This window comes from Hypoxylon fragiforme (genome assembly GCF_022984875.1).
Source record: "Hypoxylon fragiforme strain CBS 206.31 chromosome Unknown GGS25scaffold_3, whole genome shotgun sequence".
Lineage (NCBI taxonomy): Eukaryota > Fungi > Ascomycota > Sordariomycetes > Xylariales > Hypoxylaceae > Hypoxylon > Hypoxylon fragiforme.
The window spans coordinates 3,561,633-3,587,122 of NW_026054758.1; the positions used below are offsets into that span (position 1 = coordinate 3,561,633).

The 25,490-nt window shown below is 47.7% G+C and overlaps 7 protein-coding genes across 7 annotated transcripts; 4 read left to right on the forward strand and 3 right to left on the reverse strand.

Moving 5' to 3' along the window:
• Positions 1–643: 643 nt before the first annotated feature.
• GGS25DRAFT_202991 (FAD dependent oxidoreductase) lies at positions 644–2,579 on the reverse strand. The gene is made up of 2 exons (XM_049256820.1): positions 1,810–2,579; positions 644–1,713 (listed from the first exon to the last, which is right to left on the reverse strand). Exons 1-2 carry the CDS (start codon positions 2,443–2,445, stop codon positions 745–747), a joined length of 1,605 nt encoding a protein of 534 aa, XP_049119389.1. The 5' UTR covers positions 2,446–2,579; the 3' UTR covers positions 644–744.
• Positions 2,580–3,327: 748 nt separating this feature from the next.
• On the forward strand, positions 3,328–4,649 carry GGS25DRAFT_483429 (uncharacterized protein). Its single transcript, XM_049260369.1, has 2 exons — positions 3,328–3,823; positions 4,043–4,649. Exons 1-2 carry the CDS (start codon positions 3,463–3,465, stop codon positions 4,210–4,212), a joined length of 531 nt encoding a protein of 176 aa, XP_049119390.1. The 5' UTR covers positions 3,328–3,462; the 3' UTR covers positions 4,213–4,649.
• GGS25DRAFT_483430 (uncharacterized protein) lies at positions 4,645–6,865 on the reverse strand. The gene is made up of 2 exons (XM_049260370.1): positions 6,749–6,865; positions 4,645–5,755 (listed from the first exon to the last, which is right to left on the reverse strand). The coding sequence occupies exons 1-2, from the start codon at positions 6,831–6,833 to the stop codon at positions 5,217–5,219; spliced, it is 624 nt and encodes a 207-aa protein (XP_049119391.1). The 5' UTR covers positions 6,834–6,865; the 3' UTR covers positions 4,645–5,216.
• Positions 6,866–9,521: 2,656 nt separating this feature from the next.
• GGS25DRAFT_203055 (CHL4-domain-containing protein) lies at positions 9,522–12,036 on the forward strand. The gene has a single exon (XM_049256822.1). The coding sequence runs from the start codon at positions 9,970–9,972 to the stop codon at positions 11,635–11,637; it is 1,668 nt and encodes a 555-aa protein (XP_049119392.1). The 5' UTR covers positions 9,522–9,969; the 3' UTR covers positions 11,638–12,036.
• A 278-nt stretch (positions 12,037–12,314) lies between these two features.
• Positions 12,315–13,814, reverse strand: GGS25DRAFT_519932 (uncharacterized protein; the record flags this gene model as incomplete). Its single annotated transcript, XM_049263796.1, has 3 exons — positions 12,315–13,378; positions 13,461–13,638; positions 13,746–13,814. The coding sequence occupies 3 exons, from the start codon at positions 13,812–13,814 to the stop codon at positions 12,315–12,317; spliced, it is 1,311 nt and encodes a 436-aa protein (XP_049119393.1).
• A 1,220-nt stretch (positions 13,815–15,034) lies between these two features.
• GGS25DRAFT_203037 (ribonucleoside-diphosphate reductase large chain) lies at positions 15,035–18,120 on the forward strand. The gene is made up of 3 exons (XM_049256821.1): positions 15,035–15,352; positions 15,413–17,924; positions 17,979–18,120. Exons 1-3 carry the CDS (start codon positions 15,176–15,178, stop codon positions 18,020–18,022), a joined length of 2,733 nt encoding a protein of 910 aa, XP_049119394.1. The 5' UTR covers positions 15,035–15,175; the 3' UTR covers positions 18,023–18,120.
• A 6,036-nt stretch (positions 18,121–24,156) lies between these two features.
• Positions 24,157–25,389, forward strand: GGS25DRAFT_519934 (uncharacterized protein; the record flags this gene model as incomplete). The annotated part of the gene is made up of 6 exons (XM_049263797.1): positions 24,157–24,243; positions 24,378–24,558; positions 24,625–24,659; positions 24,716–24,778; positions 24,838–25,316; positions 25,347–25,389. 6 exons carry the CDS (start codon positions 24,157–24,159, stop codon positions 25,387–25,389), a joined length of 888 nt encoding a protein of 295 aa, XP_049119395.1.
• Positions 25,390–25,490: the final 101 nt, after the last annotated feature.

Here is a 25,490-nt window from a genome sequence, read left to right on the forward strand (position 1 = left end):
ATGTATGTATGTATGTATGTGTGTATGGAGGGGATGGGTATACAGCAATGATAACCTCCAACAAAGTCCCAAGATCCCAAACCAACCCGAAACCTGACAACCTAATCCTATCTTGCGATTTCTTCCTTTTTATACAGCCCAGCAAGTCCACCAAAACTAATAATGCCTAATAATAATCCAAAAAAAAAAAAAAAAAAGCAAACAAGGATATCTCCCACGCTGTATCTTCTTCGCTTCGCTTCTCTTCTCTTCTCTTCTCTTCTCCTTCGCTTTCTCCCCCTTTCCACAAAAAGTTTCCCCCTCTTACAAAGCATCTCGCCAAACTACCAACCTCTCACCTTCCTGCTGCTCACCTTCCACACCCGCACCCGCAACTCTACTCGGCCCAGCTCCGGCAGCAACTCTACTCGGACCAGCCCCACCCGCACCTCTACTCGGTCTGCCCACAACTCTCCCCGGCCCAATCGTCGGCCCCGCAGCCGCCGCAACAGCAGCACTTGATCGCGGCGTCACGAGCGGACGCACTCCCACTCCCTCTTCCTCTCTCGCTACTCTCCTCACCCTCTCCAAATTCCCCCCCAAGCTTCTTCCAATACTTCTGGCCCCCCCATCCCAGCGATCCCCCACCACCCCCTCGACTCTCCCCGGCAGCCTTCCCACGGCCCCAACCACCTTCTTCACCAACTCCCCCTTCTTCTCCTCTTTCTCCCCCACCACAGGCTCCCAAACCTTTCGATTCGCAGCCTAGATGAACCGATCGGCGAGGTTCTCGAGCCTAGCGTTCTTAAGCCTCTTAGCCGACGGCGCCAGATCGGGGGCCGGGAACCACGACTCCAGCGGCCCGTCCGGCCTCCCCACTTCGCCCACCACATTGTCGAGCTCGGTGCCCGACAGCATGACGCCGAGTGCGGTGCCGCACATCCAGGCCCAGACCATGCCGTCGCCGCAGTATCCCGCGGATATCCACTCGCCGGGCCTGACGATGCCGCGGTCGGCGCTGCTGCGCTTATGTGGGGGGAGGTCGGGCTTGCGGCCCGTGAGCCTGGAGCCGAGGCGGCCGACGAGGGGCAGCATGTCGCCCGTCACGCCGATGATCCCCGTCCAGGCCTTCATCGACCCCGAGCGCCCGTTGGCGCCGCTGCCCCAGAACTTGGAGTCGAAGATCGTCGAGAGGATCCCGCCGAGGTGCGCGACGGGCAGCGGGTCCAGCTGGCTGTCGTCCCAGACGCCGACGGAGCTGGCGCCTTCGCCGAGGGAGCGGGAGAATCCGCCGCTGACGAGCAAATCGCCCGGTCGACCGGCGACCGAGGGTCGCTGGACGGCGTTGTCGGAGTGCTGCCCGTAGATGACGGACCACGACCTCTTGCCGTTGCGGTCGGGGAATTTGACGCCGGGTCGTTGCGCCGTCGTGGTCCCCAGGAGCCCGGTCAGCTTCCCTCGTAGGCCGGGTACGAGCTCGGGCGCGAAAGCATTCGTGGCGTGCACGACGTGGTTGCAGAGGATGGTGCCTTGAAGAGTGATAACTCCGTAGGCGTAATTTGGATTGTCTTGTGTCGTCTCGATAGCTAGCACTGGTGTGTTGGTTTGCAGGAACAAAAAATACTTATACTTGTACAGAAGTTCCTTCCACACCAAGGAGACAAAAGCGTAGGGCCAGATTGCGCCGGCCGTGTACGTCATGGCGCCTTTGACGAGCTTGTTCACATCGAACCACTGGGCGGGTTATATCAGCATTCATGTCGGCACTAATTCATCCCCCCCTTCCCCGGACTACTACATTGTCCTGAGGTAATATAAATCGGGACTCACCTTTCGTGCTTCGCGTCCGTCCCATTTATTAGCTCTGAACTCTGGAATATGGTTCCGCATCTCTCTCATCTTCCGAAACGCAGCATCGCGGTCCTCTTCGTTAAGGAACAGATCCACCGTCTGTAGCTCGCGACACTCGGCAATGTCCCAACCCTTGGCATTGCACATCTCACGGAGCATGATCAAGTTGTACAACTGGAGTCTGGCGAGCTTAGCGGCACGGGTGGCTCCTAGTGATGACTTGTGGGCGGCGAATAGTTCGTGCGGCGTGCTCTTGATGTGTCCGCTGCTTCGCCCCGTAGCTCCCGAGCATAGTGACCGTGACTCGAGGACCACGATACGACGTCTCTTCCCCCAACGGTTGCCTTCTTCAAAGACGGAGCGCGCAACAGCGGCAGCTGTAAGACCGGACCCAATGATGACGATGTCGGCCTGGTTCGAGGGAAGTGGCATGAATGCATCGGCGAGATCGGGAAACAGGGGCTGGCCTGTCCAGTAAGGATCGGTTGGGTTCTTGACGGGGAATCCTGGCTGCTCGCTGGCACGTTTGAGAACATTCTTAATATGATCGTTGAGACCCTGGACAGCCTGCGTAGCGCGCCATATCGACTTGGCTGTAGACTGGACGACACCCATCTCGGTGAGTACCTACCTGCCTATACTTAATACCTAGTAGTACTATGTATGTAGGCACTAGGTACGTACAACGGTAGATGAATAGATTAAGAGTGGTGTCTATGAAGCGAATGGATGACACCCCAAGAAAGGAAAGATATTCAACAAGGTATAAAATTTTATGAGATTCATACAAAGTATTGTCGGTTAGGATTAGATGAATTAATTGTACCTAGTCAACCACCGTATCTTGGAAAAATGATACATCTACCTAGACAAAACATTGAAGATGATCGATGATCGAAATATGACAAAGTCTAGTAATAATCCATTACCGTCCTTCGGAACCAAGTATGGAGTTTGTTCGACCGGAGCCAACATGTGGCTTCCGATAGTTCCCTCTTTTCTTTTTTTAATTATTTTCTTCTTCTTTTTCGTCTTACCTTTTCAAACGCCAAGTAAGATAGGTAAGTAGGTAGGTAGGTAAGTAGGTGTTGTCATGTTGCAAAGACAAGCTTACAGCACCTTCTTAAGGGGCTGAGATTATTGGTGGTTTCCATATTGTGGAGAAGGAACAGGATATCAGGCCATATGGATGTTGAGTTGAGTGTGGATGTGGTGTAGATGTGGTGCAGATGTGGATGGAAGAAAGATTGAGACAATTGAAGTCTAAAATTGAAGATTGAAGATTGGAAGATTGGAAGATTGGAAAGCTTGGGTTAAGCGGTAAAGGGGTAAAAATAGTATTGTACATACCTTAGGATTGTACCACGTACTTGGTAGGTGGATTTTTATTAGGCTTTTTAACTTTCAGTGTGGTCCGTGCATTATAGTAAGGTTACTATGTAGATTAATGAAGACATGTCTAGCAACTTCCATTCAAGCTCTTCATATTCACATGTACATAGTTACTACTAGTAGTACATAGAATACATATATGTAGATACATTATTTATGTATGCATTTCTAGAATCTCAAGAATTCACATATATATTCACAAAAAAACCGCACAATACACACATCTGAAGACAAAGACAAATGGTGAACTTGTATCAACCAAACACTCTCAGAATCCTGGGTAGTCGTCTCAGTCTCAGTCTCAGTCTCAGTCGTAATAGTAGTACACGTCAACTGCATCACCGCTCTTTCCCATCATCAATATCACCATCACCCTTACAACTATCGCCATTACCAAGCATAATAATAAGAACCATGTCGTCAGCACAAAACCCAAACCCAGAACCGGGCACCAGCAACAACAACTCGCAGGAAGCGACAGCGGCTGCGGCTGCTACCGAACCTCACAAAACGCCGCTTCCACTCCCAGAGCCCACCCACGCCAGCGACAACAACGTCACACAACTACCCGTAGATGGGGAAGGCGTCCGACTGGATCATCGTAAGTACCTACCTCCCCTGCCCTGCCCTATCTACATACCTACCCTAGATAGTACCTGTCACATGCTTCCCTCCCCTTACCCTTCCCTACATCCCTAACCCCCCCCCCCCCCCCTCTCACCAAAAAAAAAGCCACCACCAAAAAAAAAAAAAAAAAAAAAAAAAGAAAAAAAAAAAAAAGAAATAGACGCTAACAACAGCCGGTATCCGCCCAAAACAGTGGGTCCCCTCGTAGTCAACCAAGACGGTACGACCAGCCGCATCGCCAACTGGGGCGAGATGGCCGAGATCGAGAAGCAGAACACGCTGCGCATCCTCGGGAAGCGGAACAAGCAGCGGCTTGAGACGCTGAGGGGGGGACAGCAGGGGAAGGAAGGCACGCAAGGCTGAATGAATGGATGAATGAGGGAAGGGAAAGGAGTGCTTATGTAATTAGATGTCTACTACATACATATACTATGTACTAGTAGTAGTAGGTGTGCAATGTGCATGAGTCGAAGAATGCACTTGGGAAAGAAAAGCAGGTCCAAGAAAAGAAAGCTCGGTGTGTGAGTCCAGCTAGCTAACATACCTTACATATGTAGCTAGGTAAAAGCTAGGGGGTGCTAGTACGAATTGATCGTCCTGTCCTATCTGTTGTAAAATACGAAATACCTATACCCAATTGCATGCATATGCCATACATACCTACCATACATGTAACTGCCATAGTACCTACCTATCTATATATACCTAGTTCAGGGGTACATACTAGGCGCGGTACTGGGCACGGCACCTTTTTCATATTAGAAGATTCAGCAATAAAGTATACTGAACAAATTCCCCGCCATGAGTATGTAGTACAAACATCAATTCGTAGATAGCTGCTGGCGTGGCGCATACACTATTAGTGATAACTGGCGGTAAGTCGTTGTTTGAAAACTAGACAAAGCTTTGGTAGCGGATCTGCCGGAACTATTGTATACTCATACCCAGGACGGAATAGTTCCAAAATAATACAAACCGTTGATCCCGAGATACCACCAGAGGGCGTACATACCTGTCTGGAGACGTGCCCTCAAGCTGATGGACAAACAGTCTCAAACGGTTGCACCCACCAGTGTGTCCAAGGGGAAGAGGACACCATCGATAGATAGTTATGAATAAATACCCAACATATTCATGCAAATTGCTTCACAATAACGGCGACTGATAGTTAGATTTAACATATGCCAATAAATGGCAGTTAGGGCATAGCCCATATATTGTAAATTAGGCACGAAGGCCCCCAAGAAAAAGATCCTGAAAATAGACGTGATATAACCCAAAAAGCAATCGCCCAACCGCGACGTGCCACCTTATATGCTTCCCCCCCAATAACGCCATCGTCAATGTTTCATGGCGAGATTTAATCGTTATGAAGCCTTCTCAGCTTCCACCTTTGCATTACTTTCCGACTCCTTGGCGTTAGGTGCTTTCTTTTCGTTACGCTTTTCTAATAAGGACGAGATGAGCGTGTCGTTTCCGCCCGTCTTCTCCATTACAAGTTCCCTTAACCATTTGTTCTCGGTCTCAAGAGTCTGAATTCGGCCTTCGAGGCTACCAACTTTGTCGCTTAACTCCTTCTCGCGCTTCTCGAGTGCTTGCTCGCGAGCCTTCTTTTTGATGCGGAACCTGGCGCTGGCAGCCGTGTTCCGCCTGCGCTTGTCCTCTTCCGCAGCAAAGCGCGACTGATCCTCAAAGGATAGCTGGCGGCGGGGTGGAGCAGCAGGATCATCGACAGACTTTCGCTTTTCCCCGGTTTGCGAAACTGATGGGGTGTAAGGGGTCTGTGGTGACCCGGTAGATGGGAATGCCGGAGAGGGCTGGATAGGTTGCAAGTTTCCCAAGTTGTCTGGATAGGCCGAGACATTTGGTGTAGAGTAGGCGTGGAAATCAAAGCCGTTGAAATCGCCTGGAGACATGACGTTAAAACTGTGGCCCAAATGACGAGTGCAAATTAAACGCGACACAGAGCCTTTCCAAAATGCTGAACATTATCGGTGACGACTTAATTTGTCAAGGAATGAGATAATGGGATAAAGAGATAATGAATAGGGTCAAGCCATGTTTTGCAAAGTTGTCAACGACAAGCAACGGCGGACGGGGTTGAGCTCTTCAGGTCCATGACTTCGGCCGGATCACCTAAAGATCACGGGATATTGCACCATAGCTCGATTGCGCCATCGCAGGGTAATCTTTCGTGTGCATACAAGTGCAGACAAGTGCAGACCTGTGCAGATAAAAAAATAACAACCTAAACCACCGATCGCTTGCACTTGGATGCGACATGGGGCAATCCGCACCAATCAGACAGTCAAGAATAGGGAGTGTGTACTTGGTGGGGTAAGGGGTAAGGATTATGGCTTGTATGGCTTGTATGGAGTGTATGGAGTGTATGGATTATGGATTATGAAAGGGCCTAAGCCGTGATAAGACGAGGAACTCTCCTTGGTGGCCTTGGGTAGTTTCGGTGCATGGTCAATCCAATCCTTTCCCTTTTCATCCTACAGTTCCACTGCACGAGGACGCCGCGTCCACACACACAGACCGAAAATGATTGGAGGTTGAAAAGAAAGGACAGGGCAGTAGGTGGTACAGATGAGCAAGGCTGATTATCTTGTCAAGGTCACCCCGACAAGAATCGCCCATTGCGCAACGCCGCCTCGTAATTGTCCAATGCGGGGGAAGAAATGGTAGTAAAGATGAGAAAGACGAGAAAAAAAGAAGAAAAAAGAAAGATACGATTTGTTAATAGACTTGAGAAGTCTTGATAGACATGGGAGAAAAGGTAAAACCCAAACATGGCTCAGGTTGACAGGTATAGAAAGATAAAACAAAATAAAATAAATACAATAAACAAAATAAAAACAAATAACAAGGCAAAAAATGAAGATCAAAAACTTACCTGGAAGATTAAAATCAAATCCTGCCAACTCTCCTCCAACTGCTGGTCCTTCTTCCGCAGGCGATGCCGTCGTTTGCGTATCCATATTAACACTAGGCGGATGCCTATGTCCTTCGTTCGCATCCCAATCAATGAAGTTCGTGTTGGTAAACATGGCAAGCTCATCGTCGAGACTCCGTAGATTCTCTTCAGAGACTGGAGCTGCCGGTTCTGGGACCCTGTTCAGGTCTTGTAATAGTTGCGACACGTTGACGGCCTGGCCGCGCCGGCTAGAGTAGGTAGGAGGCATCTTTTCCAAAAACTCTTCGATTCCTTTTTCCTTTTTTCCCTTCCTTCTTTTCTCACTCTCCGTCTTTTCTCGCTGTCAACTCACATACGCACGCACACACTCTTCCTATAAGATTTTATAAGTCGCAATGACGACAGACTTTTTCCATGCACTCGAGTCGATAATGCCGAGTTGCTGACAATATTCGAGGTAGTATTATGCTGTGTATACTACCTATAGGATTTGTGTTTTTGTCGAATTCGACTATGTAGTTGTAGTTGAAGAAAGAATTTGCTCAGATGAGAAGATCTGGCGGGTTGGCAACGGAATATAGTAGCTTCAAAGTATCGAGTGGGTCAAAGGGGACCACTAGACAAAAAAAAAAAAGCGAAGTTTGTTACGAAGCAACGCAAGTTTCAGGCCGATTTTGACCGATGGTGGTACTATGGCCTTACTCGTAAACCGGCTGACGCTCGGTTGACGTTTTTAGGAAAGGCGGTCCCTCTAGCCCCTCTTCTTTAAGATGCCGCGGTATAGATGTATTATTCAGCTATTGCTGTACCAGTGTGCAGTCTGTACCAGACATACATGTACCTACCTTACCCTAGGTTGGTAAGTTACCTAGGGTAGGGTACTAACTATCTGTGACTTAATTCTCTTTTTTAGTGGCGGGCTGAGGGGGATTGGGGTTCAAGGTTGTAAATTGACTTTGGGGGTTATTATTATTAATAAGAATTATTATTTCATTTAATAATTTTTTTGTGCTCCAACAATGATTGACTGAGATGTACAAGTTGAAGAAGAGAAAAAAGTTGCGAAAAAAGTCGGAAAAACAACCTTCAAGCAAATGGGAACTCTTTTGAAAATTGAATCTGATTTATTACATATGTAATTCCATATATAGGTAGGTACACCAATGTAATGTTATTACACACGTACATACATCCATACATACATACCCGCGAACCACTCCCCTTTTACAATCCTACCATAATAGACCCGAGTTTCCCTGAAGTAGCATGCAGCCCCGGGCCTGGAGTGGATGACCTACCATGACTATTAGTAAAACAAACTGTTCTTGACCAATGAACGGTTGGGGGAACCCTAAACCTTCCACGCTGCCCACACACTCTCGTAGATATTCTATTCCAACTGTAACGTGAACCCCCACTATGTTCCTCGTCTGGAACTGGTTGGACCCTGATTGTCTTAAGGACCTAACTACCTAGGGATGTAGTGTATCTCTCAAATCATAAATGCTGTCGGACTGTCCTGCAGACTCCTGCTTGTTGCTTGATTAATCGAATTAATCGAGAATGTCTATAAGCTATTAAGCTGCATGTCCATCCCGTACACATGCATGGTCCTATGTAATTCTATAAGTGTCTTAGCCGGTGGATTAGAGGGTAATCCCCCCATTCGTTTCCCTTCTTTTTTGTTGACCAAGCGGTATTACTTGTGTGCTTAGAAATCAACTGTCTTCGACTGCCTATCCAACCAACAATCGTGGAATATTGGAAGAAAATAGGGCTAATGGGGAAGGTAAGAGCTTAGTAGTAGAAGCAACCAAATGCTGCAAGGATTGGTCAAGTGACATGTCCTTATTTTATTTCTTGATAGAATCAGGTAATGGATGCTATTCGTCAATTGGCACCCTATTTATTACCGGTGGCAAGTACACGGTCAAGGGCTGACGGTGACATATGTATATGATGGCATGATCTGAGCCCAATATCTAGGTACATATCCAATATCCATTATAATAGAGTTAAACAGACAAAGACATCTGGAAGCGTTCAAGTCTTGACGTCAAGTGCCACAAGAAATTCTACAAGAAATTCTATAAACGTCAATCATGTTAGAACCTAACAGCCTAGCAGCCTAGCGGTAGCACAGGTAGGTAGATTGATTGAAGATCCTCGGGTCCGTGGTCAGATCTACACCAATGGATATCTGACGCAGTGACGGGATATTTATTTATGTAACATAGTACCTAACCCAGCTCTGCCCAGCGCCTACATAAGATTAGATAGCCCTGATACAAGGTACATACATACATTTCAGCATGTGTGCATCCGCATCCATCCCACGGTTTCTCGCCAAGATCTGTGCGAGCCGTTATCGGGTAACGTGGGGTACGGCCGGCTTAATGTGAGACTCGGGCGTTCGGAACTTCGGGATACTGTAGTATTTTCGTCGGCGTCTGGAGTCATTCACATATGACCAGAAACATATCATTGTATATATCAAGTGTATATGTACGGGTTGTTTCATATGGAAGCTACATGTAAGAAACCTAATCTGTCAGACTTTCAATATTTCCAACCTTGTTGAATAATCACATATTCCAGAGTCATCAATCATGAAAGTACGGTAGGGTCTAGGTTAGGTAGGTAGATTTCGGCAATACTACGGGAGTAAGTGCATATCTTTGTCCACGTGCAACCTCAACTCAATCAACTTAAGGTTTGCAGTATCTAGGAAGGATGACGTAATCTTCCAACGGGCATCTTACACTGGCTACAACATTTTTTGAATTGATAGGGTACTGCAGTCTTTAAAGCCATGGTCATGTTATACTAATCAAAACTTAATCATTAACTTTACAAACACATGGACATGTAGGTTTCATTGCATGTCTTATCGTACATACCTAGCGTAGCCTTCAATCGGCTGGATATGCTACAAGGAACAAGAGAAAAAAAAAAAAAAAAACCTCCGACGCGTCGCGTGTTCCACTTGACTTCACGAATGACAATCATTGATCGACAAACATCCAATACGTAACCTCGCCATTTACGTACTAGTATTATACACAACATTGAACAGGTGCATTTACAATTATACTATTAGCATAGTATAGTATATAATCGCATCAATCAACCAAAATACTAGCTTAGGTACCAGACAAGACAAGACAAGACAAGACAAGACAAGCGGACTCCGCGTAGCCATGGCACGTTTATCGTTGCCAACTGTCGCGCGACTGTCCTCAGCCTTACGAGTCGATCCAGCGAATACCACTGTAATCAAAACCCTCAACCGCCTCTCGCGATCATCCCTTTTATCACTTGTACTCGACTGGCTAGATGAACAAAACCAAGCCTTATGTCCGCCTCTCCTTCGACGCCCCGACGCCCCCGACGATGAAGACGAAGATGATTTTTACCCCCCAGTGCAATCTCTCGATGAGTTGCGGGACCTATTCGAAGCTATGCAAGCGCGCAAGGGTGGCCGCCGCGAGGTCGTTGACCGCGTTTTGGAAGGCGACTGGAGGTACGGACTAAGCCTGTATCAGCTCGCCATGGCAGATCTACAGTACCTATACGACCACCCGGGCAGTCTGAAGTGGACAGCGTACCGCATCCAGCGCCTTCGAACTCCGGACCACGAGGAGGACGCCGAAGGCCCGGAAAGGGCTGATAAGGAGTCCCTTGTAGTCCCACGCTTCCACCCGTCGACTTTCTTGCAGAACTTGCAAGCCGAGGTCTTGCCCGATGTCAAGGCGCATTACAATTTCGACCGCCCGAAGGGCATGCCGTTATTGCTACTGCGCATCTTTATCGTGGATTCTCCTTATAACACAGACCTAGCTGTATCCACGCGGCACCGTGGCCGGAACGGGATTGGTAGTAACTTACATTCCCACGGCAACGCAACCACGAGCTTCGACGCCTCCCGCACTATATACATCGCCTTCCCTGACGCTTCACCACATATATACATCTCCAAATCTACTTCGGCTGCCGCCGGTTCATCGTCAGCCGGCGCAGCCGCCAGCACTGCAGGCGAGGCCAAAAGCCTGCGTGCTCTCATCGTCGAAGGTATCCCTAAAGCGCTGTCGCGACCACGCGAGCGCTATGCTCTAAAAGCCACAAACTTGACTACCAAGAACTTAGCCGCTATGCTCGCGGTCAAAGGACCGGGCCGCACAAACGCCGCCGGAGGGGGCTGGAGTGTGTACGCCGGTACCGAGACGGCGGATCTGAAGGTGGATAATCCGTTGCAGACGATGTTGCCCACGCCCCCTCTTTCAGATGCGTCGTCCGCGGATGGGGAGAAGGAGAAGGATGGCGAGGGAGCTGAACGCAAGAGGACGAGGGGAAATGAAGAAGAAGAAGACTACGAAAAGCAAAGCAAGAAGGCAAAACTTACCGCGCAGGCAAGGTTTGGAAGCAGCGCGAATATGGCCGATGGGAAAGGCATCGAGAGGCTGGACGTCATAATCGAGGACCCGTTCCCCGTGGCCAAAGGCACTGCTCCCATAACCACTAATGACGACGATGACGACGAAAATACCCCGGTTCCCTCCGAAGCATCGCGGCGGAAGTCAAAGGGGGGCAGAAGAAGCACGCTCGACTTCAGCAGTCTACCAGCGCAGCCGGAAGAAGACGAAGAAGGAGAAGAGGAAATGGACAGAGACGGGGGCGCGGGGAGCTGGAGGCCGAAGGTCAAGCTCTCGTTTCACGGGTCCCATGTCTTCGCCGGCCTGCGCCAGCTAGTCGAGGCCGGCATTGTGGATGGGGCGAGGATGCCCGGTTGGATGACGGGCGAGGAGGGCGTGACGATTGGGGCGGTGAGGCATGGGAGGATTAGGGGGTTTAAGGGGTCGGGGGTGTGATGGAGGTAGGTATACATGCATGCAGGGGGGCTACCCACGCACATTCACCACAATTAATCACAACATCACCCACCCTTCCCTCTCCCTCCGAGAGATATTCGACGAGGGATGGAAGGTTCACTTACTTGCATAGCCCAGGCGTTTGGCTTGCTTTTTTTTTTTTTCGGTTTGCTAGCCGGTCGGCATACCTAAGGATATTAATAGGACGGGCGGACAGGCGGATGGACGGACAGATTTGGTGGAGGGCTGGCTACCTTTAGCCCCTATCTAGGTACCTAGGTTACTTGTCTATGTGCCTATTAAATACTTGGCTTGCAGTATATATCGTATGCCTACCTAGGTAATAGGTAACCCCCTATCTGAATCAGGAATCGAGGAGGCTTTCAAGACGCTTTTGTGAAGAGTTGCGGGTATTGTAATGATATTGTGATGTTGTATCCCTCTCAGCTGCGCTGCCTCTTAAGTTAGATATCTACCTAGCCTAGTTAGGTATCTAGGTGTCTAGGTGGGTAATCATGATCTACTCTCATCTTGTCTTTTCTTTTCATTCCTTATTCCATCTACTCAGGTATCTGTCTAACCAGGTATCTATCTCTGATTCTCTGTAAGTGAGCACGTACCCAGACATCCAAACATCTGGGCCAGGCAGGTGGGCACCTACCTATCTGGGTGTGTATCTATTCACCCACCCGAAACACCCTCACGGTATTCCGCCACGCCGCCTCGCACACCTCCTCCACACTAACCCCTTTAATCCCCGCCACGATCGCGCCCACCCGCTCGATCATGCACGGCTCGTTGCGCCCCTTCACCATCGACCCTTCCGTCCACCTCTCCTTCCTGACCGTCGGGAAGCGTTCGGGCACCGAGGTGGGCTTCTTCTTCGGTTGCGATTGCGTTAGGCGTAGGGGTTCTTGGTTTCGCTTAGGCTTCTTCTTGGATTTGGGGGGTGGGGGTGGAGGTGGAGTTGTTGGGGCTGAGGGTTCGGTGGCCGTATTTGCCTCAGCGTTTGGATCTGGGGGAGTATCTTCCGTGCCAGCAGCAGCAGCAGCAGCAGCAGCAGCAGCAACCTTGGGCTTCCTTGGCGGTGGCTCGAGATACTTCCACCCTTCGTGGCTGGGCCGGACCTCGCACCAGGGGCCGTCCGTCTCGAGCATCAGGCGGTCGAGATCGATCTCCTTGACGACAGCGCAGTTCTCGGCCGTCTTGAAGCTGCACCCGTTGATGCCGATGTACAGGCCCAGGTCCATGAGCTCGCGCATCTCGTCCGCCGTACCCGTGAAGCTGTGGACCACGCCGCCGTGCTCGAGCTTCTCGAGCCGGGGGCCGAACTTGGCCTTGAGGAGGCCCACGAAGTCGGCGTGGGCGGCGCGCGAGTGCAGGAATAGGGGGAGCTGGGGCTCGAGGGAGAGGACGAGGTCTAGCTGTGCGGCGAACGAGTGTAGCTGGATCTTCTTGCTGCAGTAGTGCAGACGGTCGTAGTCCAGTCCGAATTCACCGAACGCCACGAGTGGGCACGGGCCCATGAAGCTGTTTTCCCGTGCCTCTTCAATTATACCTCGGAGTTCTGAGATTATCGACGCCGTTCTCTCGACATCTGGCTCGTCGTCTTCCGAGATCGGCTTGGAAGGGTCTGCATCACAGGGCATAGTATGGCCGTCGGTATCCACGTGGGAGTGGGTTGTGCTAAATATGGCGCTGGAACAGGGGTGTATTCCAGCAGTCGTATAAACAGTTCCGGCTTTTTACTATGTTAGATCCCGCTTTGGGTACCGCAATGAGGGCTTTTCTTATATGAAAAAGGAAAACAAATAGCTACTTACGGAATTCTTCAGCTACCTCAAGCGCAGTCCTAGAGCTTTTGAAATCTGAGCCGGTGACAATGAGTCTTTGGCAACCAACTTCCTGAGCCCTCGACACAACATCTTCTAGGTCGTCAGGATGTCGCTGGGTACCGTGATATTCCCCCCGATATATTGGGTCTGCAAGATTGATACCAATCTAAAATTGAGGATATTATTAGAAAATGAGTTTTGATGAGAGTAGAGTGAGAATAGGAGAGAGAACTGAGAAGAGGAGTTGGGCTAATAAGCCCGTGTGTTGCTTACATCGATATATCTTGGCTTATATGATGATTCATTCGCAGGCACTGTTGAGCCTTGTGGGCTAGCAGCCATCTTAGAAATGACTGGATATTGGTATCTTTGATCAATTATTCTTGAGATCACTATCCTCTTTGCGGCAAAGCAAGTATGGTGTAGGGCCCGACGTTGCATCAAGAGTGAAGTATGGAGGTATTTCAGCAGGATCTTGTGACTCATACACCTAAAGTAGTTCTCTGTTAATTATTATTCCTTTTCCTCCAGTTGTCTAAGTTTTATATATGATAGTATAGAACTTGGCGAGTCAGTTTGAAGCATGAGTTAAGCTATTGTGCATTAATTGTAGAGAATATTCGAAGTTGAGAAAAAAGGTACATGAACAGAAGTACCTTTTTGAGGTTTTTACCAATTAAAGTGCATCTTCTAGGCTTGGAACTCACGTGCTTTCGTGGGGTCGTGAAGTCGTGTTGTGGGGTTACAATTAAGGACTAGAGCTGCATTGACACGACAAATATGCATGTGCCTTACTCTAGGTACCTAGTACAAAACAATGGAATGTTCAACAATTGAGATTTCCTACTACTTAGTAACTACCTAGTACCGCTGTTCAAAAGGGAAAGCGATTTGAATCAGAAAAGGGAGTTGCTATCCGTATAAATGAAACAGAGTTTTAGGGGTTCCGTGTTAGAGACATTCAAAATTTCAAATGTTATTTTATCGTTAAGATTAATAAGATAACGGCATACACTTAATTCCATGTGGGGCAAATCCATTCAACTTAAAAGCACGCGCGTAATTAACAGGGATAATGGTTAAAGGTTACACAGGAAAGCACTTCTGGTAAGACCCCGCGACATAGCGCGTTTAGTGGTTTGCACTTCAGCACGGACGGCCACAAGATTTTAGAAGGCACAAGCAACGTTATTAAAATCCTAACAGTGCTAAACAGTGCTAACAGCTGGCAACAGGCCTGTCCATCCTACTTAGGCATCTACTTCATGACAAACCTGATAACCTTAACGAGCTTTAATTGTTCCGATATCCTACACTGTTTTTTATTTTCTTATTTTTTTATTTTTTTTACGCGCTACCTACCTAGTAAGTGCTACACTAAGCAACGCGCCATCAACTATAACACAACGCGCTCTACTTAAGAATCTTCTTTACTGCTCAAGATTCCAGTCCCTTTCCCTTCCAAAACATCTTCCGCTCGTTATCAACCACAGCGGCCCACCACTACATCATACAATAAACTTTTACGCCGCATACTTCTGCATGCTTCTGCATATCAGTAGTATACATAGTGGCTTCTAATTGATCCAATTGATCATCCTCATTCTCTAAATCCTACTTTATCACCCTTTCCTCCTTCTCCCCATCTTCCATCTTTCACTTCTTTCTACCACTTTTAGGTTGTCCACCCCCCAATCTTCAAGATGTATGTCAAGAAGCGTGACGGACGCCAGGAGCGTGTCCAGTTCGACAAGATCACTGCTCGAGTCTCTCGATTGTGTTACGGTCTCGACACCGACCATGTCGACCCAGTTGCCATCACCCAGAAAGTTATCTCTGGTGTCTATGGAGGCGTCACTACAGTACAACTTGACGATCTCGTAAGTTTCCCCCCCTTCAGAAATTGATCAACTAGCTTGCTAACCAAGTACTCCTCATAGGCAGCCGAGACCGCCGCGTACATGACCGTTACCCATCCAGACTATGCCATCTTGGCCGCACGTATTGCCGTGTCCAACCTCCACAAACAAACCAAGAAGCAATGGTCCTCAGTCATCAGTGACCTCTATCACTATGTGAACCCAAAGAACAGAACGCCTTCTCCCATGATCTCCAAGGAGACATACGAATGCGTTATGAGACACAAGGAGGACTTTGACTCTGCCATCGTCTATGACAGAGATTTCAACTACCAATACTTCGGCTTCAAGACACTGGAGCGATCCTACCTGCTTAAACTAAACGATAAGATCGTGGAGAGACCGCAGCATATGATCATGCGTGTAGCCGTCGGTATCTGGGGCGATGATGTGGAGAGAGTTCTCCAGACCTATAACCTGATGTCAAGCAAATATTTCACACATGCTTCACCCACTCTATTCAATGCCGGAACGCCGCAAGCACAGTTATCATCCTGCTTCCTCGTTGATATGAAGGACGACAGCATTGAGGGAATTTACGATACCCTCAAGACTTGTGCCATGATCTCTAAGATGGCTGGCGGTATTGGCATGAACATCCACCGTATTCGTGCTACCGGCTCATACATTGCCGGCACTAACGGCACCTCCAACGGCATTGTGCCTATGCTACGTGTTTTTAACAACACCGCAAGATACGTCGACCAAGGTGGAAACAAGAGACCTGGTGCCTTCGCCATCTACCTTGAGCCATGGCATTCGGATGTCTTTGAGTTCCTGGACCTTCGCAAGAACCATGGCAAGGAGGAAGTCCGTGCCCGTGATCTCTTCCTTGCCCTCTGGATTCCTGATCTTTTCATGAAGCGGGTTGAGAAGAATGGCGAGTGGACTCTTATGTGCCCTAACGAATGCCCTGGTCTAGCCGACGTATATGGCGATGAATTTGAGGCTTTGTACGAGAAGTATGAGGCAGAGGGCCGAGGCCGCCAGACGATCAAGGCTCAGAAGCTTTGGTATGCAGTCCTCGAGGCACAGACCGAGACTGGTAACCCATTCATGCTCTACAAGGATCACTGTAACCGCAAGAGCAACCAGAAGAATCTCGGTACTATCCGCAGCTCAAACTTATGTACCGAGATCATCGAGTACTCGGCCCCAGATGAGGTCGCTGTCTGCAACTTAGCGTCCCTTGCGTTGCCATCCTTTGTGGACTATACCGCTGGCACCTACGATTTCCAGAAACTTCATGAAGTTTCTCAGGTCGTTGTCCACAATCTAAACCGAATCATTGACGTCAACCATTATCCTGTGCCTGAAGCCCGTAACAGCAACTTGCGACATCGTCCTATTGGACTAGGTGTTCAGGGTCTCGCTGATACCTTCTTGGCGCTACGCATGCCCTTTGAGTCGCCAGAGGCTAGACAGTTAAACAAGCAAATCTTCGAGACCATCTACCATGCTGCCTTGACGGCATCTATGGAAATCGCTAAGGTAGAGGGGCCTTATTCCACATATGAAGGCTCTCCTGCTTCACAGGGTATCCTACAATATGACATGTGGAATGTCACCCCGTCCGATCTCTGGGATTGGGCCAGTATCAAGGAGCAGATTAAGCAGAACGGCATCCGCAACAGCTTGTTGGTTGCTCCTATGCCCACCGCCAGCACCTCCCAGATCTTGGGTAACAATGAATGCTTCGAGCCTTACACTTCCAACATCTACTCTCGTCGTGTTCTTGCTGGTGAATTCCAGGTTGTCAACCCTTGGCTGCTAAAGGACCTAGTTGATATGGGTCTCTGGTCTGATGCTATGAAGAACCGCATCATTTCTGAGGGTGGTTCAATCCAAAACATTCCCAATATCCCCACAGAGATCAAGACCCTTTACAAGACTGTCTGGGAAATCTCTCAGAAGACCGTTGTCCAAATGGCTGCCGACCGTGGTGCATTTATTGACCAGTCCCAGTCATTGAACATTCACATGAGAGAGCCCACCATGGGCAAGATTACTAGCATGCATTTCACCGGTTGGAAGCTTGGCCTAAAGACTGGCATGTACTATCTACGTACTCAGGCTGCCGCGGCTCCTATCCAGTTCACTGTGGATCAAGAAGCTCTTAAGGTCACGGATTCGGCCTCGGCAAAGACACTGAAGAAGCGTGCCCCTCCGGGTAACTACGTCTCTTCCACTTCTACGAGCCTAGCCAGACCCTCATATGCCAAACGGGAGGATTCTAACAGTCTGGCTATATCGGCTCTTAACGGGGTCCCGACGCCTAGCACTACCCCACCTCCTGTCTCAGAGGCCAAAGTACCTCGACCAGTCGCCTCCCCGAACAAGGCTGCGCCATTCAAGGCAGATGTTGAGGAGGGCGAGAGTCCCAAGGCTTTAGCTACCGAACCAACAGAGAAGATTAAGGACGAGGAACTTCCCGAGCCGGCTCTCAACGAGAAGAAGTCAGGCCAAGATGAAGACAAGGAGGACAAGAGCAAGGAGCGTGAATACGACATTTACGCAGATGCTGTTGTAGCTTGTGAGTCTATATAAATAACCCACTCATGTTAATTCATACTAACCAATATTATAGGCAGCATCGAGAACCCAGAATCCTGCTTGATGTGCAGTGGTTAAAGGGTCTAATGAGGACATAGAAACGATTACGATACGTGGCTAATGATGGACGTAATGAGAATTTGGGGTTTCTTGACCCCGACCTGGTTGGCATAATGGCTAGGTAGGCTTTGGGGAAGAGCCACACAACGGGAATGCAGATATACCACGGTTAAGGATTATAGGGTACTGTTTTTGCCCTGGGCATGATTTTGCATGATCGTATCGTGCTTCTCGACAATGGCTAGCACATGGCGAGCACATGGCTTGTGTTGCCTTGGGTGCCAATTCGCGCATCTGCGGCGGTTGATGGCCGCTGCTTTTCCCGTAGGAATAGATGAATCACAATACGATTATGAACCCAATGCTGTCCTGAGTTCTGTGATGTTGATGAAAGTGAGGCGCATGTCTTCCTAATTACTCACTGGACCTTGATTTTAAGCTGCATAGGCTATATCTTGGTGTTTACCTAGGTAGATACCTACCTACGTAAGGGGTATTAACTTAATTCATGCATCTCTACTCAATTGTCTCACCTTCCTCGTTCACAACTCGCTGGATAGCATATTAGGGGAAGCATGACCTAGTATTAGTGAATGAATGAATGAATGCATTCTGCTCTCAAATATCAAAGGAGGTTTGGTATGATTTGGTTTGATAAGTGCTCATGAAATAATCATAGCCATACCTACATACCTAGCCGTCTCCGCGTGAAGACGGCGAGTGCCCAGGTAGGTAAAACAATGAGCGGTGGGATCTATTCCTATTCTAGGTACTATGTAAATTGAGCACGAAGGAGTATGTTGGCGAGGCTTTCCTCTCGTCGTAGAAATAAGGATTTTAAAAGCCTAGGTTGGGAGTTATGTATGTATGTATGTATGTATGTATGTATAATAAGTCGCGGTCTCTGATCGTAGGGGCATAGGGGCATAGGGGCGCAGGTAGGTAGGTAGGTAGGTAGGTAGGTAGGTAGGTAGCACGAATGGAAATGAATCCGAGGTGTCTACGTAGTCAATTCATTCGCTCGTTCATTCATTCACTTATTTCATCCATTCGTTCATTCGAAGAAGAATAAGAAGACGAAAAAGAAAATACCGAAATAAGAGACTACCGGAAATGAGTCGTCTTGAATTGTACGAAAATCTTTCCTTGGGAGTATAGATTAGGTCGAGACATTGTTACACCCTTTTCCAGGGTTACAGTAGTTATACCTTACAGTAGGTCTACTCACTCACTCCTCCCTCCTTTCTCTGTTGCCATTGGAAAATGGTTTATAGTTGGTTGCGAGGTGCCTGCCTCCACGGTTTACCCTATGCCCTATGGAGGTACCTACCTAGCCAAATACCTTGAGGAGGGGGCAACTCCAGCACTCAGTTGGGGAACAAAGGAGAGGTCACCGATAGTAGTAGTAGTAGTAGTAGTAGTATGTCCGCAAGGCAAGATATCCCAAGGGGGCGGGTTTTCTTTCTTTCGTAAATATTCCCAGGAAACACGCGTCCCCTATTACAGCGTCGGCGAGACATCAATCACCGTGAGAAAACACCGGGGGGCCGTCGCACAGAAATCTCCCCTTCCCTTATGTACTTTCCCCCTTGCCTCGCACGACTGTCGTACACAATCAAAAACTCTCAGCTGGGCTTTGATTTCTTTTTTCGTTACTTGTTGTTGTTCTTCGCCGCCGCTAGTGTTGCTGCGGCTACTACCTACTAGAAGAGGGAGCTTGGAGTTGCACTCACCGCCGCGTTTGCCTTATTTGATGGGGAAGCAGGTACTAAGTATGTATATATGTAGCTCCGGCAATGGATGACTGATTAAACGGCAGTACCTACAGTACTAGCGGCGAACATAGACAGCTGAAGGGTTTGACTACTGATGTTGGGGGCGGGTGTCGGTGAAACCTGTGTAGGTAGACAGCCCATATACCAAGATAGAAGACGTTGTCACTGCATCAATTAGAGCACCAATGACGGTGGTGGAGCCAATGATATTTTATCTGTGCGGAAGTCCCAAGACAATTGAGGGAAAGGACAAGGCCTTACCATAGGTACATTACCTAGTGCCTCTGCTGTTGTCTATGGACCTACGTAATCGAACGGGCTAGAATTATTCCTCCAGATATCGGGATAAGGTGCCGTCGGTAGTATTGGAGGCCATTGGGCATTAGGTACATGTAGATATTTTACAACCATCTGCTTCGTACCTACATAGCCTTTCAATGTTGACAACAGGACTAGTTACCTATTTCCATAATGTGGTACCAATCAATGGCTTGGGTCGAAGTTTGGCCAGTTTGTCGGGTAGCTGAGGAGCATTTACGCCCATTGTTCGAAAGTGGCACAGAATAGTCGTGCAAATTTCCAGGTGTTTCACTTGCCGAATGTGGTGGTTTTCTTCTTCCCGGTTGGATTGCTCAATCCGACATAACTGTTATGCACTTGGGGTATTACCTATACTATGTAAGTCCTTGGATCAAGGTAAAGTAGCCCTGGAGGTAAGATCCAAGGACATCGAGATGGGAAATTTGACCGGAGTAGAGGCAGTATAAATCCCTTCTAGGAAAAATGGTGAAAATTTCGTGTGATGGGATACGAACCTATTAAGATACCAGCCCACCTACATGAGTTCAACTTTTGTCTCGCACATACATACATCAGCATGCACGCTCTGGAGATCTTTCTAGCCCCGCAGGACCGATTGATATTGATGCAAGCGACGGTGAGGAACCGTGCAAGTGGGTTCACCAGAAGAATCGGTTGGCCTGGCCACCAACAGGAGTGACACTTACATAAATTATGTATGTACCTAGTAGCTATTCGTATGTGTAAGTAAACACTATGTTACCATTAACAAGTAACAGGTTCAAGATCGGAGGAAAACTGGTAATGGGGTGGTTGGCATGGAGCATACGCCCCGAGATCACATGAGGCCTCAGTGAGTCGGGGGGAGTCAGCCCACGCCCGATAAGTGACATCAACATACATACTACCATGTAGTTATGTCCATAGACTCCATACTATGTATTTTCTTGTCTTTGATGATTTGACGATTCTTCTTTGCTTTTGTTTCCTGTTCCCTGTTTCCTGTTTCCGGGAAACAATTAAGACATGGGCCGGACCTAAGAAGCTTCAAAGTGCATGTTATTGACGATGGATAAAACAAATCAAGAGGTTGGGAAACCCTTGGACAACAAAGTGTTAGTCTTTACTATAGTATCATAGTAGTGACTGGTAGTCGTACGTTAGACAGGAACGCCTCTTGAATAATCTTCTTTTTCTTTCCTTTCAATGTTATTAATTTCTTTTTTTCTTTTATGAAGGTGGTGTGGAGAAGAGTTGAGCTGAGCTGGCCTGGCAGCACTCACGGCACTAACACTAGCTCAGATTCACACAAAGCTAGTGCGGGGCAAACCTCAAGCATAATATGATGTTCTGATCGCAACTTCTCATTGGTAAATCCCTCCAGGTATGACGTTTATCGTACCTAACAAGTACGTACTTCGTAGCTGGCCTCAAAAAGAGCCGTGCCTTGCATTTTCGATTTTCAATGTTGAATGTTCTACTGTATCTATCCTCTTGGCGATCAAATGTGGGTCCACAGACTTAATTCGACCTTCAATGTTCATTAACTTCATTCTTTGAAAGTCGAAGCAACTAATCTTAGGGGATCACAATATTGATGTTTAGTATTTCTTAATTAGATGCTATAATTACCTACTTCTATATTATTTGCTTTAGTTTATTCAAGTTGGAACTACTGCAACAGCCACAACCCTGGAAATTTTCAAGTTGAAGTTGCTAACAGCAATGAATAACATAAGTTACATAACAACGACTTTGCTCTAGCTCAGATTCTTTCTAGCCAATCAACCCAGTATCCAACTATCCATATGCAGTAATTACATGTACCTTGTTCCAAACCCTTGTAAGAGCTTGACCTCCACCTTGGATTAGCTTCAACTTCTTTCATCACAAAAAAAAAAAAAAAAAAAAAAAAAAAGACCGGAAAAAAAAACTTGCTTTCCCCCGCGAACGAACAAATAACATCGTGATATCCTCGATGACGGTTTGGTTCTTCCGTAGCATTACATAGCACGTACATACATCCCTAGTATTATTGCTTTGTTGGACGAGTAACATAATATGTCAAGTAACGAGCTCTATACGAGGGGGCTAGAACAACGACAAGAAAAAGACAGCATAGCATGGAGTATCGTTGGTTGCTAGAGTTACCTAGGTTAGGTTTCCTCTCATTGACTTCCACAAGCAGCGCATGCTTCCGCAGTGCTTCTATCCGTTTACGGCGAGCCCTGCTTTTACACTACATAGTACTATGATAGTAGTAGCATATGATGTTTCCACCTATGGTCTGTGAAAGAAATAGGATTCCCTCATTCGGCAACGCCTGGTGAAGCTATTTACACCAGGTCTATCTACTATATATATACTATAACCCCAAAGCGTCGGCGACCTGAAGTTCATCGCATATAGTTGGTTCCCACTCAATGATGCAAATCGGTATGAGCCGTCGTGTCCCGCACCACGCGCCAAGCTATAATCGACCACCCAAATGGGTGAGGCGGGTCAATATCATAATTCAACGTACTATCATCTATTATGTAGTGTATTACTAGTATCGTTCATAGTGTCGGTAACTAGTATTGCCATCCAGCTAGGTTGGTCCGAGGCCTCTTCCTTGCATTAGTTCATGTTGATAGTAGGTAGCTACATAGAGTGACTAGTGAGGATCTTCGAGAGGTCGAGAAGCTGCTGATCCATGCATGCTTAGGCATAATTGGAACATCAGGTATACACGGTATTTGGCCGTATTGAGCTCACATTGCCTCACAACGCGTAGAGATTCGAGTGATTCTATAACGTACAGGGCGTGCTTCGCTTCGATAATACTTGAATCTGGCACTGGGGTACTTGTGTACTTCGAGTTGAAAGAACCTGAACTTGACGGATGCCAGGTTACACCACAGTACCACATGCGCATCAGATCCATGATATCCACGTACCGTGTACATAACACATTAGTAGCAACCGCCTAAGGTTAGTCGATATATGTATGTACAGAGTAGGTCGCGCCTGCCCATGCTGCCCATTATTCAACAGGGTATGACTTCACTGACCAGATCGAATATTTATTTAATTACTCAGGGAACCTACGATTCTGTTTGTTTCTTCCACGTCCCTCCAATTTCATATTATCTGCCACGTGCAAGCAACCAAGTGGAAAGAAATACCGAACCACAAACAACCAAAGCTTCCAACTTTTGACATCCCATCTCTTCTTCTTCTTCACTCTCAAACCTTCAACTCTCAATCGTCAACCGTCAAGCAATAAAGCAGCAGCAGCCTCTAAATTACGACCAATCTTCCAACTTCGGGTTCATCAACCTTTCTGAAATTAGTAAGTGGCCAGTCAGTACATTGTGCTGCCGTGTTCAGCGCGTGCCTGCTTTCCTTCTGTCTCTCTACATTACACACACTACACACTGGGTGCGTATACACAGTACCTACTATATTGTTACCGCCCACTTACCCGCACCTCCACCATATTGAGTATTATATACATATATATATATATATATAGTCGGTATACCTACACTTTCCTCTTCTTCCCTTCTCCCCCTTCCCAAATTTGGTCACCTCTCCATACATACATGCAAGTAGACCTACCTCACTTTCTTTCTATCTGCATCCTCGTTTCGTGTCATACATCACACAAGTACATACGTACATAGTACTAGGTACACAGCCGAACGAAATTACCTCCTCAGGCAGAACCCAGGTGTGCCTTCCTTTTAATAACCATCACACCTGCTTGTTAAACCTCTCTTCGTCTATCAACCGATAAACAAACCCTACACAGTGCCCCCCTCTCTTCCTCTTCCCTCCTCCTACTTCCCACTCGAAATCTCTAATCCTCTCCTCTTCCACAACATTTCAACACATAAACAGATCAGAAGGACATCAATCTTCCAACAAACATCACAATCGTAAACTCCACTCACACAACGCATCTACACATTTTTGCAAGCTTTTTGAGCATCAATTTCAATTGTCTTCTTTTTGAACCAAAAATTCTTACAGTTATTGGCAGTTACAATCAAATCAATCAATCTCGACCATCAACTTTTTACGCAATTCAAAATGAAGACTCTCTCGATTCTCGTCGGCGTTGGCGCTGCCGTCACAGTCGCCCAAACTACTTTCCCTAATGGGTTTCCCCAGTGCGGAGTAAGTAATCTCTTTTCCCATTTGATATTCGGGACCTACTTCTAGGTGCCCATTCTTGATCACAGCAGCAACTCCGAGTTTGATCAAACAGCAATAACATGTTCCCTATATCTTGCTAACCGCCTATGTCCTAGATTACCTGTGTTCAGAACATGCTGAACCAGGCATCCGAACTTGGTTGCGAAAGCGCTGCCCCCTCGTGCCTTTGCACCAAACAGAACTTCATATACGGAGTTAGAGACTGCGCTACGGAGTCGTGCCAGGACCAATCCATTGCCCAGCAGGTCATCCAGTACGGCAGTCAATACTGTGCTGGTAAGTTGAACTTGGCAATTCAAGTAGATGGCTGGCCCATGTAATTTGTACTAATTTTGCTGATAGATGCTGGTGTTGTTATCTCTGGATATCCTGGTGCTGTAAGTTGTTATTACCTGGAGTCAACCTCGAGTTTATCGACTAATAAATTATACAGACTGGCGGAAACTCTGCATCAACCACCGTTATTGCAACGGCTTCTGCTACCGATACCGCGAATGTGAGATATTGAATCTGAGTTCCTACTCCTACATTGGCATCTGCTGACAAGACTAAAAGGCTTCCGGATCGGGCAGCTCGGGCTCATCCACCGAAAATGGAGGAACTGGAATCAGTGTCACTGGTTCCAATGGCGAACCTTCAATTTCCACTAGCTTCTCCGGTGGTTCAGTCCCTATCCTGACTACAACCTTTGAGAGCACCATCACCATGAGCGATATGACCATGACATCTTCGATCACTAGTACCGTTTACTCCCTCACTGGAACCGCTGCATCTGAGTCGGGCGCTTCTGGCACTGAATCTGGATCTCTTACTACGGGCGTGACCGAGTCCTCGTTCACTTCTAACGGCTCGACCTTGGTGACCAGCGTCACTACCACGGGACCAGCAAGCAGTGAAGCCACGGAGACTTCTACCGGTGGCGAATCCGCTACCGAAACCAGCGCCGAGGCCCCTTCGTCCACCTCGAACCCTGCCGCTCAGTACACTGCGGCACCAGTTGGCTTGATTGCCGCTGCTGGTCTAGCCGCCCTGATGTTTTAAACGGGCAACCTAACAGGGCGAAGGTTGGGTGGAGTTTCGGTACCTGATGAGAAGCAGGGCATCTAGGGTTGGGAGGTTAGACACATACGTCACATAATGTTATTGGTCGGCTTGTGCATGGATGGCTCACGAATGCGAGGTTTCTCTTCGCTTGATGATGAGATGAT